The 18,365-nt window shown below is 30.7% G+C and overlaps 1 protein-coding gene across 2 annotated transcripts in view; it reads right to left on the bottom strand.

Annotated features, from left to right (window-relative positions):
- Positions 1-5,232, bottom strand: part of LOC106687732 (uncharacterized) — a 19,696-nt gene extending 14,464 nt beyond the window's left edge. For both annotated transcript variants that reach the window (XM_014431767.2, XM_014431768.2), the window contains exon 1: positions 5,176-5,232. In XM_014431767.2, coding sequence (XP_014287253.1) covers positions 5,176-5,187 — 12 coding nt within the window. In that variant the 5' untranslated portion in view covers positions 5,188-5,232. The remainder of the gene's footprint in view (positions 1-5,175) is intronic.
- Positions 5,233-18,365: the final 13,133 nt, after the last annotated feature.

Below are 18,365 nucleotides of genomic sequence, written 5' to 3'. Positions count from 1 at the left end.
GATTAGATTAGAATAACTATGCTGTGTAGCTATCAACCCAATGAACTTTGGGCATGAAGCATGTCTTTGTTGTTTTTAATAAAGTTTTTCCCGTAAGGTTTATAATCCACTGCTGAAACTGAAAGCTACTTATCTGGTATATCCTGTTTATAAATATAATCATCTAGCTTATATCCTAATATTAATATAAACTCCATTTGTGAAATCAAAGGATATAAATCCTACCGAAAGCTGTAAATATTGGCGTCAGTAATGAGAGATCGTTAAGTTGAAGCTGGTTGCTCACTTTCGCTTTAGTCATTAGCTGCTAACCGCTGTCACAGGTTCTGCCTCTTGTTTTTACTCCTTTCAGATTAAAGCTTCCCATAATAAAGGTATCCCTTTGAATAATGTCAACTCAACAATATCATATTGTTATGCATTACTAAAAACCGTTCCAAGAAGAAGTACGAGGTTAAGCACCCAAAAAAGGGTAAAAGGATTACGTACCCCTTTTGTTTAAATCTGAAGAAATATAGCAGTAAGTCTCCGGAAGGCAGAGTGTTTCACCCCAATGTTTGACTACTTCAATGAAAACTATGTATAATTACTAGTCAAAACTGATAAGTCTGTCTAGTATAGGTAGGGAGAGTACGAAATAGCGCCTGTTTCAAAACGTTAAAAAAAAAATTAATTTTTCATTCCGAGCACTATATCTTAAAAACTACCAACAACACTAGAAAACCTAAGAGAATATCATTAATGTTGTTGTTTGAGTAAATTTGCTAAAAGATGAGCCCTAATAGAGCTATTAACGTTCAATAGGTCCCGAGATATATCTTTTTGAAAAGGAATATTTCATAAAGATGTACTGAAAGGTAGGTAGTTAGTATTTTTATTTGGAGAAATCTATATCTCAGGAACTATGTGACGTATTGATCTCTATTAGCAATAAAATTAAAGCTAGTTTAACGTACTATAAATTTACCTTCGTAGGAATAGTATTTTTCATGATATTTGCTAAAATAAATTGAATTATAGTTTTTCGGACAAAAAGTTTGATTTATGAAAAACTTTATTTCAGAAACCATAAGTACTACAGATGTTAGTCAGCACTTAAATTAAAGCTGGTTAAATTTATTATAAAATAGTTTATAACTTTTATCTTTGTATGAGTACTAGCTTTCATGATATTTGAAAAAAAGTTTATTTTTAGTTGTTCGGATAAAATGTTTGATTTTAGAAAAAATGTATATCTAGATGCATAAGACGTACATATGTCTGCCGGCACTCAAAATAAAGGAAATTTAACTTACTATAAAGTAGTTTATTACACGTATTTTCTTAGGGGTAATAGTTTTTAAGATATTCGCATATATAGCAAATATCATGAAAACTACTAGTTCTGTGAAGATAAACTTCTTAAACTGCTTTATAGCTCATTAAACTAGCTTTAATTTGAGTGCTTATAGACATCTGTACGTCTAATGGTTGTTGAGATATAGATTTCTGAAAATAAATTCGCTAACTACTGATCTTTCAATACGTTCTGTAAAACATTTTTATGAAATGTTTTTTTTAAAAAGCAACATCTCGAAAACTTTAACGTAAAATTAGGGCTCATATTTTAGCAAATTTATTCTTCTTTAAATGACGTTCTCCTTGGTTTTCTTGTGTTGTTGGTCCGAATGAAAAATTAATTTTTTTTATCATTTTGAAACAGCCACCATTTTTTATTCCCCCTATTTATACTTGGCAGACTCATCAATTTTGACTACTAATTATACATATTTTTCATTAAAGTAATCAAAAATTGGTGTGGGGTAATTGCCTTTTTTCTCCTCTTTGGCTCTTGTACCAAAAGGAGATTATTCGAATTAGCCTTTAGGTACTTGTATAGATGACGGGCGACTTTTCTTTTTCAAGTTACTAGTTGTTGATATGAAGTTGTCTTTGTCATATTTCTCCCAAATGTTTATCAATCGAATGATGAAAATTGGGTAATTTCCCAATACCCTAATACAGAAGAATACGCGGTCATTTATTAACAATTTTTTTCCTTGATCTCGCATACTTAATCTGAATGTGAAAGAGAAGAAGACATTGTAAATGTGTAAAAACACGATTGTGAACTTAAACGTAGCATTGTAGGCAACTGCTCGCCTCCTAGGAGGGTAGATTTTATTTTTTCCACTATGAACAAAATGGACTACTTCGTTTGTCAATAAAACTGAATCAATAATTATTAATTATCCTGACAGATTGAAAAAAAAATGAATTTAAGGATTGAATATAAACTTATTTTCAATTTTACTATATTTTGATTTCGTTGTTATTTTCTCATGTTTCCTTTAAATAGGAATTGTAAGAATTAACTCTAATTGGCTGAAATTCACACTAAAAACACTGTTCAAAAAAAAGAAAAAAAAAGAAAGAAAGAACAAAAAACTACAACATTATTTTCTATTGGAAGAAGATATTTCACCGTATGAAGTAAATTGGTGGCGGTCAATAAAAGTATCAAAATAGTAAAAGAAAACTATTTATTATTTTGCCCCACTTTTCAGGGCTGTCAGATTGATGCAAAGATGTCAACTGGAGATTTCAACTGAAGATGTCAGTTTCAGTGTGATAGCCCTGACGAAGCTCTGCAAAGTGGGGCGAAATGTTGCAAAATAATAAATAGTTTTCTTTTACTATTTTGATACTTTTATTGACCGCCGCCCAGAGTATCTTCCTACAACATTATTTTCTATTATGTAAAATTTTTTCGGATAATAATGTTCATTCACATTGTCCGGGATAATGGAAATTGAATGAAATAGTCAATTTTGTCCCAAGTGGACAAAATCAAACCCACCCTACCGGTAGGTCACTCCATTGGCTGTCGTCATGGTGACAAGGGACCGTTGTGAATAATATAAATAAACGCAAAATTTAGATGGCTTACAAAAATCCATAACAACCAAGTTCGCAAAAAAATTGTTTAATTTTATGTACATCTTTTTTTCAATTGTCCATATTTACTTAACACTGTGTAGTCCGCAACTTTACAATTTTCCGGTCTTTTTCTGATAAATCGCGTCTGTGGTTGACAAAAACCTGAATTCAAAATGCCGAAATTGGGCTTTAACATAGCTCTTCCGTTCTAGAGATATAAAATAAATAAATTATATGGCACGAAGCATGACACTAACGAGTTGTCACCAGCAACTAACGTTTGGTTTGGAAGTAACATTTTGGCGTTACCGAACATGAAAATGTTATTAAAGTTATTCTTGATAATATTTTTCACTTAAAATGATATATTAATTATTTATCCTGTGATTCATGTTTCTTATGATTTAGATGATGAGACAACCTGAATAAGTATTTACAAACCATTATATTGTTCTAGAGCAAAAGGAAATTTTGATTCTTGTAGAGATAAATGGACAAAGAGGAGGGGAGTTTAATTTAAAATATGAAGAAGGGTTCCGGACTTGAGCTGAAACACTGCTAATAAAGGATTTGTCATATACACCTATCTTAAAGGAAGAGTTATAAAGGTCGCGTGCCTTACTAGTGTAAATTAGCTATTTCAACTAAAGGGCCTGGAATATATAATGGAAGACGAGATGAATGAGATGAGTGAAAGAAGTACTGTTTTTAACAAATCCTCAAATGTTAAAATTTTTAATTACTGCAAACGTAAAATCTTAACATACTGTTTAGTCGAGTAGTTTCCAATCGGTGGCGTGCGGACAGCATACAAAGTGAATCATGAGAACCTTAGACCGCCCCATAGCACATATTTGTATGAAGATTTATTAGAAGAACTATTTTATTACTTTCCATGTTATTTGGGTGTTAACTGAAAGGTTTTGACCGATAAATGTGCAACTAAATTGACTCAAAGTTTTATTTATACTGACTATAAATTTTATTGAATCAAAAATAATTGAAATATTCGTTTAGTTAAAGATGCATTTAATGGAACGAGGAGCTTTAATCTGTCATAACAGACTATGATAAATAGAGATAGCAATTTTTCATCTATGTTTATATGGATCTAAGGTGTAGAAATAGTATTCACAGGTTACAATACAAGTTGTATTAATAGTCACATTATAACTATAATTATAGTCAACTTAAAGATTGATGTATAAATAAAAAAGTAAAGTCTAGTAAAGATACAATACTTTCCCAAACTCAAGAACACTAGCATATTCAATATTCCACTGCTATGAAGCTATAAAAAATTTCATAACTTTTTTTTTCATATAATTGTTTGAAATTTAAGTTTAACAATCGGAATTATAAAAACAAAAATAATTTTGTTTCCAAAGTTCCTTGTTTTTATTTATTTTTTTCAATTCCCCTCGCAAAATGGAATAAATCAATTGAATTCCTTTCATTTTTTTAAAATTTCGTTTTCGTAAAAGCTTAAAAATATTTTTAAAATACATATTTGATATAGTTTAAAAACTGCTGATTTAATAATAATTCTTTTTAAAAAAAAATCCAGCATTTTTTTTTATATTTTTGGATTTCCAGTAAAATGTTTAAATATTGGTTTTATTCTTATACCTACGTAATATATTAAACCTAGTAAAATTAATTTTTCCTTCTTGTTGCCATTATTTTTATTAATTATTCTTCGACATTTCGAGGTCATTTGCAGATCTTCTGGATTTTTAACCTTTTCTTTAATCTCTTTGTTAAATACATCCATATAATTATATTTTGTCATATTCTTAAGTCCTAATTTCACGTGCAAACTTTTTATATTTATAACATTGGCACTATCACTCAAGTATAAGTGTAGACGGTCTGTAATTAAACAATAGTGCGGGAGATTTAAATAGAATAAGTTTACATGTAATATTAGGATTAGTAATAAATATGACAAAATATAATTATATGGGTGTATTCATGAAGAAGACTTAAAAAAGAAAATGTAATCCTGAAGATTGGGGTAAGGACTGCTAAACATTGAATAAAAAATAAAGGCGATAGAAAGGAAATTTTAACTTCAAAAATATTAACATAAATATGGATATATATTTTCCATTCATCTCCTTGCCTCAAATAATTTATCAATGATAAAATTTCTTTTGATATTTTTTTTCCTGAATGAGTTATAGTTGGATTTACGAAATACTAAAAAATAAGACAAATATATTAATAAATTAAAGTTTACAATTATTGCCATACCTGAGAGACCATCGTGGAGTGAAGGTACAGAGAGAACTCTAGCAGAGACTGGTCCAGTGCCTGCTATATAGTCCTGCCACTCCCCCTACCGCCCTCTACCTCTTCTTCGTGTGTCGTTACATCAGATCCACTGGACAATGGCCTCTTCCGGCACTCCTCCGTTTATTTACGCTATATCCGGATTATCCGCTTCCAAAACGTGATACGTCTTTGGCAGGGGCGTCGTAGGTGAGCGATAATCGGTCTCCTACGCCAAAGGGTAGTGGAGCGATTTGCAACAGGCACAGTGGGTGCGACGTAGAGCCGTCGAGATCTCTTTTATATCTGAAGCTTATTTACTTTGTACTGTTCGGATAAAACAAGCCAAAACTAATCGAATCGAATTCTTCAAACCTCACATATACCGATATAATTTTTTTGATAAAAGGTACCCAAAATTCAGAAATGTCTCAATTTATTACGGACCATAAACACCATCTTTATCTATTAGCGTAAATGATATATCGAAAAAAAATTTTAAATAGTTTAAAAATTACCTATTAATGCCGTAAGCAACATATATTTACGATTCTACAGCTTCTAAAAAGGTCTTAATAAATTAGGTTATATATACCGGCCTTTTTTGATTTTTTTTTTCTGTTTTGTTATTATTTCCCTTTTTATTTATTATTTATAACTTATTATGCTTTTTTTTATTTTTTTTTCCAGGAATAAAGGTATTTGGTATTCTAGTTAGTCTTCTAATTCTAATTGTACTTTAAAAGCAGACTTCAGTCCGTTCTGCAGGTAAAAACTTATGAAGCATAATTACAATTATATTATATAAAATTATTTTTGTTTTTAGGTATAATTTATTGGATTTTGAATGAATTCGTTAATATATGGAACGTAAGTGTCGAAAAGACGAAAATTTGATTTCAATTTATCATGGCCCGTAAACACCATCTCTCCCGTTCACGATGTATTAAAATATTTTTTTTAAATTTATTAATTGATAAACGAATGAACCAACTATATTAAAAATATATATATAATAATTAAATTTGAAGTCATTCAATGGCATGATACAGGCAAGTGGAGGTTTAAAAATCGTCGTTAAAAATACGACGTTAATTTATTCATTTGATTTATACAGTATAAGGTTTTAGAATATAACCCTATACAGACAGAGCATATTTCCAAATATACGTAACACACTTTAAATTTTTTTATCACAAGAAGCATTCATTTTTTAAAAAAATCTAAATTACTAAAAATAACCGACTAATAATAATATTATAAATTTACTAACAATCAGCAGCAATAATATAAATTTTTTTTTAAATTATTTATTTAATGTAATTTACAACTGTACAAAATAATACAATAGTTAAATATGTAGTATGTTACGTATACACTTGAAAATCTTGGGAAGGAACCACCCATTGGTGGTACTTCAAGCATTAATTTAAATTAGAAGGTCCCGTGGCCATCTTCTTTTCAGACGCCTCGGAGGATTATCAGGGATTGTTAAGGATGAAAGATTAAGAATTTATGGGTTAGGATGGTTAAGGAGTTTGGAATGAAAAGACGCATATCTGTTTCGGGTGAAATCTGCAACGAATGGGATGTTAAGGTCTTTGTGAATGAGTTAATTTGTGACGTAATAAGGAGCATCAAGGATTTTACGTAGGATTTTGGATTGTAACGATTGGATGCGGGAAGAATTTGATTGTTTGGTGGAGCCACAGAGCTCAATATATAAAATTCTAAAAACGAAATTAAAACTAGCGTTAAATTTAATATTGGCCCTGTTGATAAGTTCGGCAATGATCAGAGGACTGTATGGAAATAAGCGGTGTTTTTAAGAATGGGAATGGTCTTACCTTGGAATTAGCTAACAAAAAAAATGGACTTTACAATAATTTAGAATAAATATTAAAAAATGAAACAAAGCCATAAAAGTAACAAAATTGTTCACCTTCAAGTTGTATATTTTCTGTTTTATTTTAATTATGTCCATATAATTCAAGTGTAGTATGTTGTATATTGCAAATATAATGTTTGGTTCTTTAACGCTGTCATTTAACTAACAATATTTTTTCTAATAACGCTTCAATTGTTATTATTAGAATGTTAATGAAAAATGATAAATATAAAGTATTTTTACCATCCCAAAATAGCTTTAATTTTTTATTGTTTTTTACACGAATATGACATTATCCAACATTTGTGGAAAAAGAATCAGCTTGAAATTTTTTTTTTATATTTTATGTATATTCATATTTTATGTATAATTCATATTATATAAATATTCTGGTTGGAGAAGTTTGTCGGAGGGTGCGACAGCTCAGGTCTTCATCAGTGGTTATGGCGTAGAAGGTAGGCCTAAAACTCAGGTCGAAACGTCGGCATAAAATAAATAAATATGGTTTTGTTTATGTTGTTCTTTGCTGACCGCACCCCCCGACAAACTTTCCTATCATTAATCTACAGTCAACTATCTACACCTCATTATATAAATATTCATATTATACGCCGGTTATTGCTCAAAATGAAGCATTCTAATTTACTTTAATTTATTTAGTTTATAATGATATTCTCCATAGGATTAATACTTTCCATATTTACCAAAATAAGATATTTATAAGAAAAATATTATTTTTGGAAAAGTGTATCTCAGGAGCAACTTGGGGTACACTACAACGACTCAAATTTTATTATATTTACAACAGTTATATTTAGTTTATTTAGTTATACAAAAAAGTATGTACAATGTTTTTCTTATGTAAGATAGTTTCTGAAATATTACGAATGGAACGGAAAAGTAAGATAAATTGTAGGTTTTTCTTTAGTAAACTTTAGATGTCTGCTGAGGTCGTAAAATATATTTTAATGTCAATCGAAATCCAAACTTTTTTTTTTGTTTCGTTTCTTCTTATATTTTTTAACTCGCTTTTAGCTTAATATTGATTACTTGATTTATACACAAATACAAAGAAACCTGGGTGGTTTTGTATTCGATCAAGTTTTCTTTTACGCGTTGAATTCCACGAGGATAAGGCATAAGTAACCAAATTGCCAATACAGGATTTGTCTAGAATAAATTCATTTAGGGACCATATTTTGATTTTTCGTTAAATTGTAGGAATATGTTTTACTTTATTTATTACGCCATATCTCTTTTAGTCCACTGTGAATGCGGTACATCTGCCTAGAGCTAAACCAAGATATTATACTTTAATTAAATTTATTAATTCTAAAATTCTAATTTATAAAGTGTTTTTAGGTTTATCTTATTTAAGTGCAATAAAATAAATTGGTGTAAATAAAATGTTGTTTTAGCGGACTATATTAGATTGAATAAAAAATTATTTATATACTTAACAACTAATAAGGATAATTAACAGAATTAACTTTATATGACATAATACTTTAATTGACAAATTTACATTAAAAAATAAAGTAATGAAGAAGATTGAGGTCAAAAAAGAACCAAAATAGTTACCAACTATTTATTTTTCAAAGTTTCGCCACACTTTGTAAAGCTTCATCACGGCTGTTTAAGTTGATAGGTTTAAGTCTCTAAAGCTATCAACTTGAAACAGCTCTGACTCTAAAAAGTGGGGTGAAACTTCGGAATATAAATAGTTGTTAACTAATTTTGTTCTTTTATGACCTAACCCTTATCATCTTCTTAATTATTTGATATTGTACGGTCAAATATTTGTATATACAATATTAAAAATCAAAGATAAAATTAATACAAAAGGAAGAAAGCTTTGGTCAATTAAAGTAAATTAAAAAAAAAAAATAGATAAAAATTCTCTTTTGAAATAAAAAAAAAGTATGATGTCACTTGAAATAGTCTTACCTGTTGAACATTGTGGTTGTTCTGCCCCTGTCATTTCAAGTCTGCCCATTTACTTGTCCTCTGATTGGTTACTATTGAACTTTCTCTATCCAATGATGTTCAAATGTTGATGAGAAGAAAATGAAATTCTTCCTAGAGTATACTATATATCTGTACCTCTTGACTTGTATTTTGTCCAAAACGGTGACTATAAAACGGTACAGATACTAGAGATATTATTTATGAGAATTTAATTTGATTTTCAATATATTTTTCGAGTCTGATATCCAGATCTGCTCTATAAACTTCTTCAATTTCTTCCCCTTACATATTTCCTGTTAATCCTTTCCTACCTCTCTCATAGAACCTTTAAAGTAAATCATAACCTAGCCTACTCATCTCTCTTTTTTCAGTCCGCCAGTGTTCCTGAATTTAGCATATTAGGTCCCATTTGTTATACGGTTTATACAGCTGGCATCCCATATCCACTCTAACACAGTTCTAACAACATACGCTGGTGACACATGTATACTGTCTGTAAACAACGACCCTGCTAATGAATCACAAACACTACAGAGACACATAACACCCATTGAAGAATGGTATCAAAACTGAAGAATCAAAAGAAATCCTGACAAATCCCATCAGATCACCTTTACTCTCCGTCGTAAACCTCTACCCTCCTATCCTACAGTATCCTTTATAAATACTCCACTAAGACCTGTTGAACAGATTCGATACTTAGGACTTGACAAGAGACTTACTTGGAATCCACACACAAGACTGAAACGACAAGAAACTGCTCGTAGATCTCGATTGCTACAATACCTTCTTGACAAACGCTTTAAACTTCCCATTCACTACAAAAAATTACTATACACTACGATAATCAGACCAATTTGGACATATGGAATCGAGCTCTGGGGCTCCACCAAACCATCAAATGCCTCCCGCATCCAATCCAAAATCCTAGGTAAAATCCTTAATGCTCCTTATTGCGTTTCAAATAAACTCATCCACAAAGACCTTAACATCCGATTCGTTGCAGATTTGGCCCAAAACAGATATGCGTCTTTTCATTCCAAAGTCCTTATCCATCCTAATCCATTAATTCTTAATCTCTAACCCTTAACAATCCCTAATAATTCTCCGAGGCGTCTGAAAAGAAGGTGGCCACGGGACCTTCTAATTTAAATTAATGCTTGAAGTACCACCAATGGGTGGTTCCTTCCCAAGATTTTCAAGTGTAAATGAAACAGTCCCCGGATTTACTTATTGTATTTATTATTTACGCAGTTGTAAATTACATTAAATAAATAAAAAAAATTAAAAAAAAAAATTGATTCTAACTTTGAATTAGGATTTGATTCTTAAACAGCTTTAACTTTTTAAGGGTATCTTTGCAAGACTGTAGTCTAGGTTGCCTTAAAAATTTTCAATTATTTTATTTACTAAAATAAATAATGGAACACTGTTTGCATCATATCTGTATAATTTAATCTTTTTAACTTTGTGGAATGGTTATATTCCAAATACAGCAAAAATGTTAAAATTTGACTTTCCCAACTTTGCACTTATTTTTAAAGTGATTTCTGACAGTTTTGACGTGTGAAAAATTAAGGAAAAGTTATATAGCTTTTACCGAGGTAGGCGACACTAAGGCTCATAAAAAAATTGATATCTGTTCCTGGATTAGAAGGACGGTATAAAGATGCACGTCTCAATTTCACTCGTGGCCACAGGACGTGGGTCCAAGGCAGGAAGAAAGTAATTTTCTCTAACGAAAAAAAAATATCAATTTATAAAGAGTAATTGATTTTATATTTACCTTCACGGTTCCGAGTATTTATTGATCAAAGAAGCGAATCCATGAATGTATCTTGTAAGAAGATATTACGAATTCATTTTCCTTCAAAATTATCTAAGAAATCGATAGAAAGAATCTGGAATTTTATTTTGTTTAAACATTTTTTAGTGCTCATATTTTTTATTTCCGTACGGCTGTTAATCCGTATAACAAAAATTCATTATCTATAATTTGGGTGTTTATATCGTTTTCATAAATAAGAAAGGTTAGAAAGTTAAAAAGGTTGTTATTACAAGCTCCAAGGTAGAGTTTTTTATAAGTTTTAAATTAGGGTTATTGTTAGAGGCCGTCACCCGTGCGGGTTGGGGCGTATTTCCCAGAGCGCCCGGTTCGGAACGTCGTGGGTCCGATTCCCACCTGTGGCAGTTTATGTTTATTTGTACACGGTTCTGAAAAATGATTTTTGACACTCCCTCCTTGGTTAATACACGGTAGCCTCCAGGAATTAGCAAAAAGGACCGCCAGGCCTACTTTTCGGACTAGTTCACCCCACCAGTTACCAATACTAATATCACGGGTTATTGTTACAATTGCAAGGAAGTGTTGTTAAACAAGTATTCTAAAGTAATATGTAGACTGAAAAGACAGGAAACTGCTCGTCGATTTCGACTATTGCAACATTTACTAGACAAACGGTCTAAATTGCCAATCTATTACAAAAGACTGATCTACATGACTGTAATAAGGCCTATTTGGACATACGGAGTTGAACTATGTGGCTCCACTAAACCATCAAATTCCTCCCGAATCCAATCCTTACAGTCCAAAATCCTTAGTGCTCCTTACTTTGTCACAAATCAAGTCATCCATTAGGACCTCAATGTTCCGTATGTTGCCGATTTGGCCAGAACCAGATACCAATTCCTCCATGATAAACTTCCCAACCACCCAAACCAACTCGTTTCTAACCTGGCTTCTTTTTCATTTCCTAATAATCCTCCTAGGCGTCTGGAAAAAAGATGGCCTCGAGATCACCTCTAGAAATGTTTTTGGAGTTCTATCAATGGGTAGATTCTCTACATGTTTGTATCATGTCATAGATCGCTTACAGCGAATTTACTTGATGTATATATATTTATATAACAATAAATAAATTATTAAAAAAATAATATGTAAGAATTTCCTTGTTTGGCCGTGGTAATTTCAGGAACTTCCTGTCAAATTTAAAAAAAAAGTTTTGCGAGCCCCTTGTTACATTCCATAGGCCATTAAAGAATTTTGAGATTTGTTAAGAGACTGTTATGTGAGGAGAGCAATAGTTTTTATAAATTCCGTGCTAAGGCCCATCACAACGGTACTGTATGCTTAAAATACACGCGAGAGCACGTGTCTTAAATGGTTTTCATAACGAATGGATGCTATAGCACTAAACAAACTTTTACATTAATTCAACTTCGATGTGTGAAAACCACTTTGCAAAGCAACTTTGGATTTTGTAAAAAAAAATAAAAAAATTATCTATGCTAATTTTATATATGTAAGTTGTTTAAGAAAAAAAACCGGCTTTCATCGGAAGTAATATACGATCTACCCACTGATCCAAGTAGCAGATCTTAAAACCACATTCGGGAAAGGCCTTGTCCTCCTTCGTTCTTCTGCTGCATTAATAATTTCGAGAGAAAGAGGGCGGTGGAAAGTAAAAATAATAATGTGGAGTGTGTAATTTTTACAAATACTATAGAGGGTAAGAAAAAAAAAATCGTGAAGATTTACTAAACTTTATTCCGTTTAGATGAATTCAGTGGCGTGGGTGTCAGGGGCCCATGGCAGATGAAAATTGTTCAGCTCCCTTATTTAGGTAGTTCAATTTAAAATACTGAAATATACAGTAATTCTCAAAGAACTAATTGGCAAAGCAATCATATTTATCGCGTAGAAATTACCAAACAAAAAGTCAAATTTTTCCAGCCCCTTAAAGTCTGGGCCGCACAAGATGAATTAATTATCTTTTTGAACAATTTTCTAGAAAATTCCAATGAGAAATGAGACTGTACAGCATCGTATAGTTTTTTTTTTTTTTAATAACCCTTTTAGAGGGTACGATAAATCAACTTTGGTTATGCTTCCTTCGAGCCCACACCTCCTTCATCCTTTCCTTCTACGTGTTTATTTTATCCTTTCCCGAAAACCTGCCTCTTGTATAGTTTTTCGAAATAGTGTTCTGTCAGTTATTATCTCTGTGTTCATGCTGATGTTCTTCATGTCATTTTCCTCTTCTTGAAACCAAGTGGGTTTGGATTTGTAATTTCATAATAGGTCAAAGAGCTGCATTGTTAGTCTATCCTATTTTATCAATTTGTCCTTAAAACTGTAGTATGCGTTCCTTCATAACTTCTGTCACCTTTTCAATTTTTAAATATAGTTCTTCATGGGATCTCATTTTGAATTCAAAATCACCGTTGGTCTTAGGCCCCAAAATCGTCCTCAGAATTCTCCTTTCGATTCTTTCCAATTTTTCCAGATCCCGAATTCTATTTAGTTTAAGTGTTTCCGATGCATAGAGTATTTTGGGTCCAACTACTGTATGAAAATGTCTCAATTCGTGTTCCAGGATATAGATTTCTTGTTATATCAATTTCTTGTAATGTAATACAATCCTTCCATTTTTCTTACTCTATTAATAAAAGAGGAAAGTAAAATTAATAACAAAAAATAATGATATTGGTACTCTTAAATATAGCAAACAATTTCCCTCTAATAGTAAAAAGAAACAAGTTAATTTGAAAAAGGGACGAGAGAAGAAAATAGAAAAAAAGCAATAAGTAATAAAAAATAATAATGAATAAATATAATGAGTAATAATAAAAAGTAAAATAAAGGTAGTGTGACTATGAATTAATTTTATATTTATTAAAATTTATAAAAGAATGTCCTGCAGCAGTCTTCGTGTTGAGGTTGGGTTTCCCAGGTTGTAGGTCACTGCTCCTTTAACTGTCGGCAACTGGGAGTGGAACTTCATGAATCGTTTTTTGATATAATCCTCTATTGACTCCATATGTAATTCGCGATGCAATTGGCTATTTCTTATGAACCAAGGAGCATTAACTGCGATTTATTTATCTTATTTATGTTGGAATCATGTGCGTGTATTCATGTGTTAATGTAGTGGGTGAGTGAGTATCTTTATTATAACAATCCATAGGAGTTGACCTTTTACGGCTTAAAGTAAAAAGAAACAAACAAATCCATAAAATCATTCTTAGTATTTTATGGATTTTTTTTCTTGCTATTTCTTATTATTTTATCCTTTAGAAGGTAAAAGAGAATGATGAAAAACGCATAAATTAAAGGTCAGTTCTTAAGACATTTAACCTACAAGGTGCATGCGCATTAGTGTTTTAATTTCACTATTCTAATATATGAGGGAGTGGGTAGCTCATTGGTAAGGCAATGGACTACTAACTTTTAACTTTTAGGACCCGAGTTCGAATCCGGGTGTAGCCGATGAGTCAGTCTTGTGGGTTCGGGAGTCCTCTGGGATCCACCTTAATTGGGTAGAAAACTGGCGATCGAACGCGATTCTGATTAAATCACCTCCTTGCACAACTGTTGGTCTATTAACAGTAGTTCCTTATAAAGTACTGTACCCCTCGAGTTGTAGCGGCACACATTCAATTTGTTTTCTTATTTAATACCTGTGTATGAAATTTGGAGAAACAAACACTGATTTTTCAAGAACAACTTGATTATTGAAGGTGAAAGTTTAGTTCATTAAGTTGTAATAAAAAATAAACATGAATGAGTAGCTTATTCCTAAAGTAAACCTTGATGTATTTTCTTTCTTTTTTTTTTTTTTTTTTTTGCGAAATCAAGATAATTATTAATTTATACGTAAAAACACTTAAGAAATCCGACAGTGTGATTTTTTTTTCATAAACCAAACCCATATATTTAAAAAAAGTGGTTTGAAAATACTTTTATTTCCAAAACCGGCCTCGGATATTATTTCATTCCTGAATATCCTGATATTACAAGTTCATTTCATTCCAGACTAAGCCTCAAACGATAGAAAGGTTTTTTTGGTTTTTTTTTAACGGTTCGAATTTTATGATCTATTTACAGGCGTTCCTCTCACCTATTTTTACAAATCAATGTCGATTTGTCGCTTGCAGTTGTTGTTGTTGTTGTCTGGGGCTTTAGGGCGTAAAACCCTGAGGCCATCAACGCCCATGTTTCGCACTTTATAATTCTATTTCACTTTATTTTTCTCTCTTTCGCTTGCAGTTTTTATCAGTCATTTCTTAAGGGAACCCAACACGGTTCGTCGGAATGGCAGTACAGCAAAGATGGACGGACGAGCAAATTCATAATGTGGGAGGATTACTCTCGGGTTACCGAGAAAATTTTGAAATCTGATCATTCCAAATTTTAAGTGGAGGAGACACTAAGAAAATGGAGAAGAAACTGCCAGTATATCGTTCATAAAGTGCATTTTATTTTATTCTTGCATGAAGAAAAAAAAGTGCACTATAAGAAATGGTATTATAGAGAAACCATTGAAAATAAGTAATATAATTAATGATTATACTAATATAAATATAAATTATTTAAGAAAATAATAAAACCTAATCAAATTATTATTAGTGGTATTTTATAAAATCGCAGATAATAAAATACCTCATAAAGTTGATATACAATACTAAATAAAACAGAAAGATATTAAAAATAAATATTATCAATATTTTAAAATGTATTATGTACCGGGTTTAAATGATATTTATAAAATATGACAACAGTAATCTAAAATTAGGTTTATATAATAATAAATTAGGAAATAACATAAAATTGAAAATAATGATAAACAAAATGTAATTTGTGAAATTAATTGCAGAAATTTTGGAAGGGCATATATAGGAGAAACTTCCAAAACATTATTAACTAGAGTTAAGCAACATGTTGGTAATTAGTTCTGAATACGTTAAAACTTTAACACAACAGCATAGTATTTAAATTTTTTAAATAAATCAAATGGTATCTATGTTAAGTCTCAACACTCTTCATTATATCAATAGCCCAGCGTCTAGCGTTTCCTCAACGATAAAGATCCTCAAGGACAATATTAAATATAAATTTACACCTCACATCCAGTTATTTAAAAATGCTTTACAGGATATTCTGCCCAGATCATTAATTGCAAATCTAATTACCCTATTTCGTCACACTTTCATTAATTTTTAATAATTTTAATTATAGATCAACTTACTCTATAAATCATATAAACAAATAATTTTTTTTATTAAATTTTTATTATAAACTATTGTTGAATTATTGAATAAATACCTATCTCAAGAAATTTAAAGGATTATACTCGTAAATAGTATTTAAACTTAAACATAATTCGGATTTTAAAAACACTAATAATTTGGATATTGTCAGTCACACAGAAAACAGGAAAATTACTGAAGCAATATACATAGCTAAAAATATTGATAATTAATTTTAAGACTGACGCTAAACAATTTAAGAGCACGTTATATAGGCATTATAAACCATTTAGAAATATAAATAATTAAACATCAGTATAGAATTATGTCGTATAAATTTTACAACATTTGTAATTTGTTTTTAAATATTGCCTTATTTTTTTTATATATGAAATTTTATTTATTAATTTATTTACAAACAAACTGACAGCAATATGATTATTGTGACTATTATACTTAAGACTAAATGAGGAGACCAGTTTAATAATGAAATATGAGGATTTAATAATGTGAAGGTAATTGTTTTAAATTTAAACCAAAAAATTTATTAATTGTATTGTTTTATGTATATTATGAATTGTGTTAATTTGTTTTGTAGAGTACCTGATGATGGAGCGAATGTTGTTTATTATACATTGAAATAAAGATATTTGATATGCAAGGGTTTTTCACTACAACTCATTAAATAAATGCAAACTCAGCCAGTGATTGACCAATAATATTAAGAAAATATCATAGCAATAGCCTAACGAGCTTTCTGTTTATTACGAATCGTATGAATCATTGCAAAAAGTTCCTTCCTGTTATAGTACAAGATCCCAAGAGGAGAACAAAGGCAGTTATCTCACCCCAATTTTCGATTACTTTAATGAAAACTATGTATAATTACTAATCAAAATTGATAAGTCTGCCAAGTATAGGTAGCGGAAATAAAAATGGCGGCTGTTTGAAAGCAATTAAAAAAATTTAATTTTTCATTCGGAGCTCTATACCTTAAAAAGTAAGAACAACACAAGAAAACCTAAGAGAACATCATTTAAAGATGAGCAAATTTGCTAAAATATGAGCCCTAAAAGAGTTATTTACGTTAAATAGTTCTCAAGATATAGCTTTTTAAACATTATTAACTATTTTACAGTAAATGTAACTAGCTTTAATTTGAGAGCTGGCAGACATCTGTACGTCAAATGGTTTCTGAAATGAAGTTTTTCATAAATTAAACTTATTGTCCGAACAACTATAAATCAATTTATCTTAGGGACTATCATGAAATATACTATTCCTACGAAGGTAAATTTATAGTACGTTAAACTAGCTTTAATTTTATTGCTAATAGACATCTATACGTAACATAGCTCCTGAGATATAGATTTCTCGAAATAAATATACTAACTACTAATCTTTCAGTAGATTTTTAAGAAATTTTGCTTTTTAACTATATCTCGAGAACTATTGGACGTAAATAGCTCTTTTAGGGCTAATATTTCAGAAAATTTACTCTTCTTTAAATAATGTTCTCTTAGATTTTCTAGTATTGTTGGTAGTTTTTAAGATATAGAGCTCCGAATGAAAAATTAAATTTTTTTAAGGTTTTGAAACTGCCGCCATTTTTATTTTCCACACCTATACTTGGCAGACTCATCAATTTTGACTAGTAATTATACCTAGTTATCATTAAAGTAATCAAAAATTGGCATGAGATAACTGCCTTTTTTTCTTCCCGGCTCTTATACTATTAGATTTCTCATTAAAAAGTAAGCGTCAGTCAGGAATGATATTTTTAAGTTTTTCGTGATTCAAGTCAGTCACGTCAATCTGGTTTTCGAATGATGGCTGTCATTCTGAATGACCCAGCAAGAGTCTATTAAATCACTATCGATGCTATATTCGTTTTTAGAATATCTTTAAAATTATTTTTCTTGATTTGTTTTGCTTAAGATTAGCCGCCATAGTTAATGACAGCTCTTGGCCTCCCTCTAGTTGTACTATGGAAAAAAAAAAGTTTTCTTTTTTACCTAGGTCATGGTAAACCAAAGGACCATAAAAATTTTATTTTTTCCTCAATGTGGTCATTCTATTCTTCTTTCGACTGGAGATGATTGCGGGAAAACTTCTTCCGTCTTTCTTTATCCTCCGGTCTAAGAGGTGTCCTGCCTTTCATTTTTTCCCTCTCCAGGTAGCAGCAGCATGAATGAGCTTTCTTGTGTTTTGCACATTTTTTTTATATTTTACACAAGCGCTCGGGTCTATTTTTCTAGCTGCCAACAAGGAATGTAAAGATACCCAT

The sequence above is a fragment of the Halyomorpha halys genome, unplaced genomic scaffold, assembly GCF_000696795.3.
Source record: "Halyomorpha halys isolate HHAL.00 unplaced genomic scaffold, Hhal_1.1 Scaffold1001.1, whole genome shotgun sequence".
Taxonomy (NCBI): domain Eukaryota; kingdom Metazoa; phylum Arthropoda; class Insecta; order Hemiptera; family Pentatomidae; genus Halyomorpha; species Halyomorpha halys.
The sequence above is the reverse complement of the archived record's forward strand: the minus strand, read 5'-3'. Positions and strand labels throughout refer to the sequence as shown.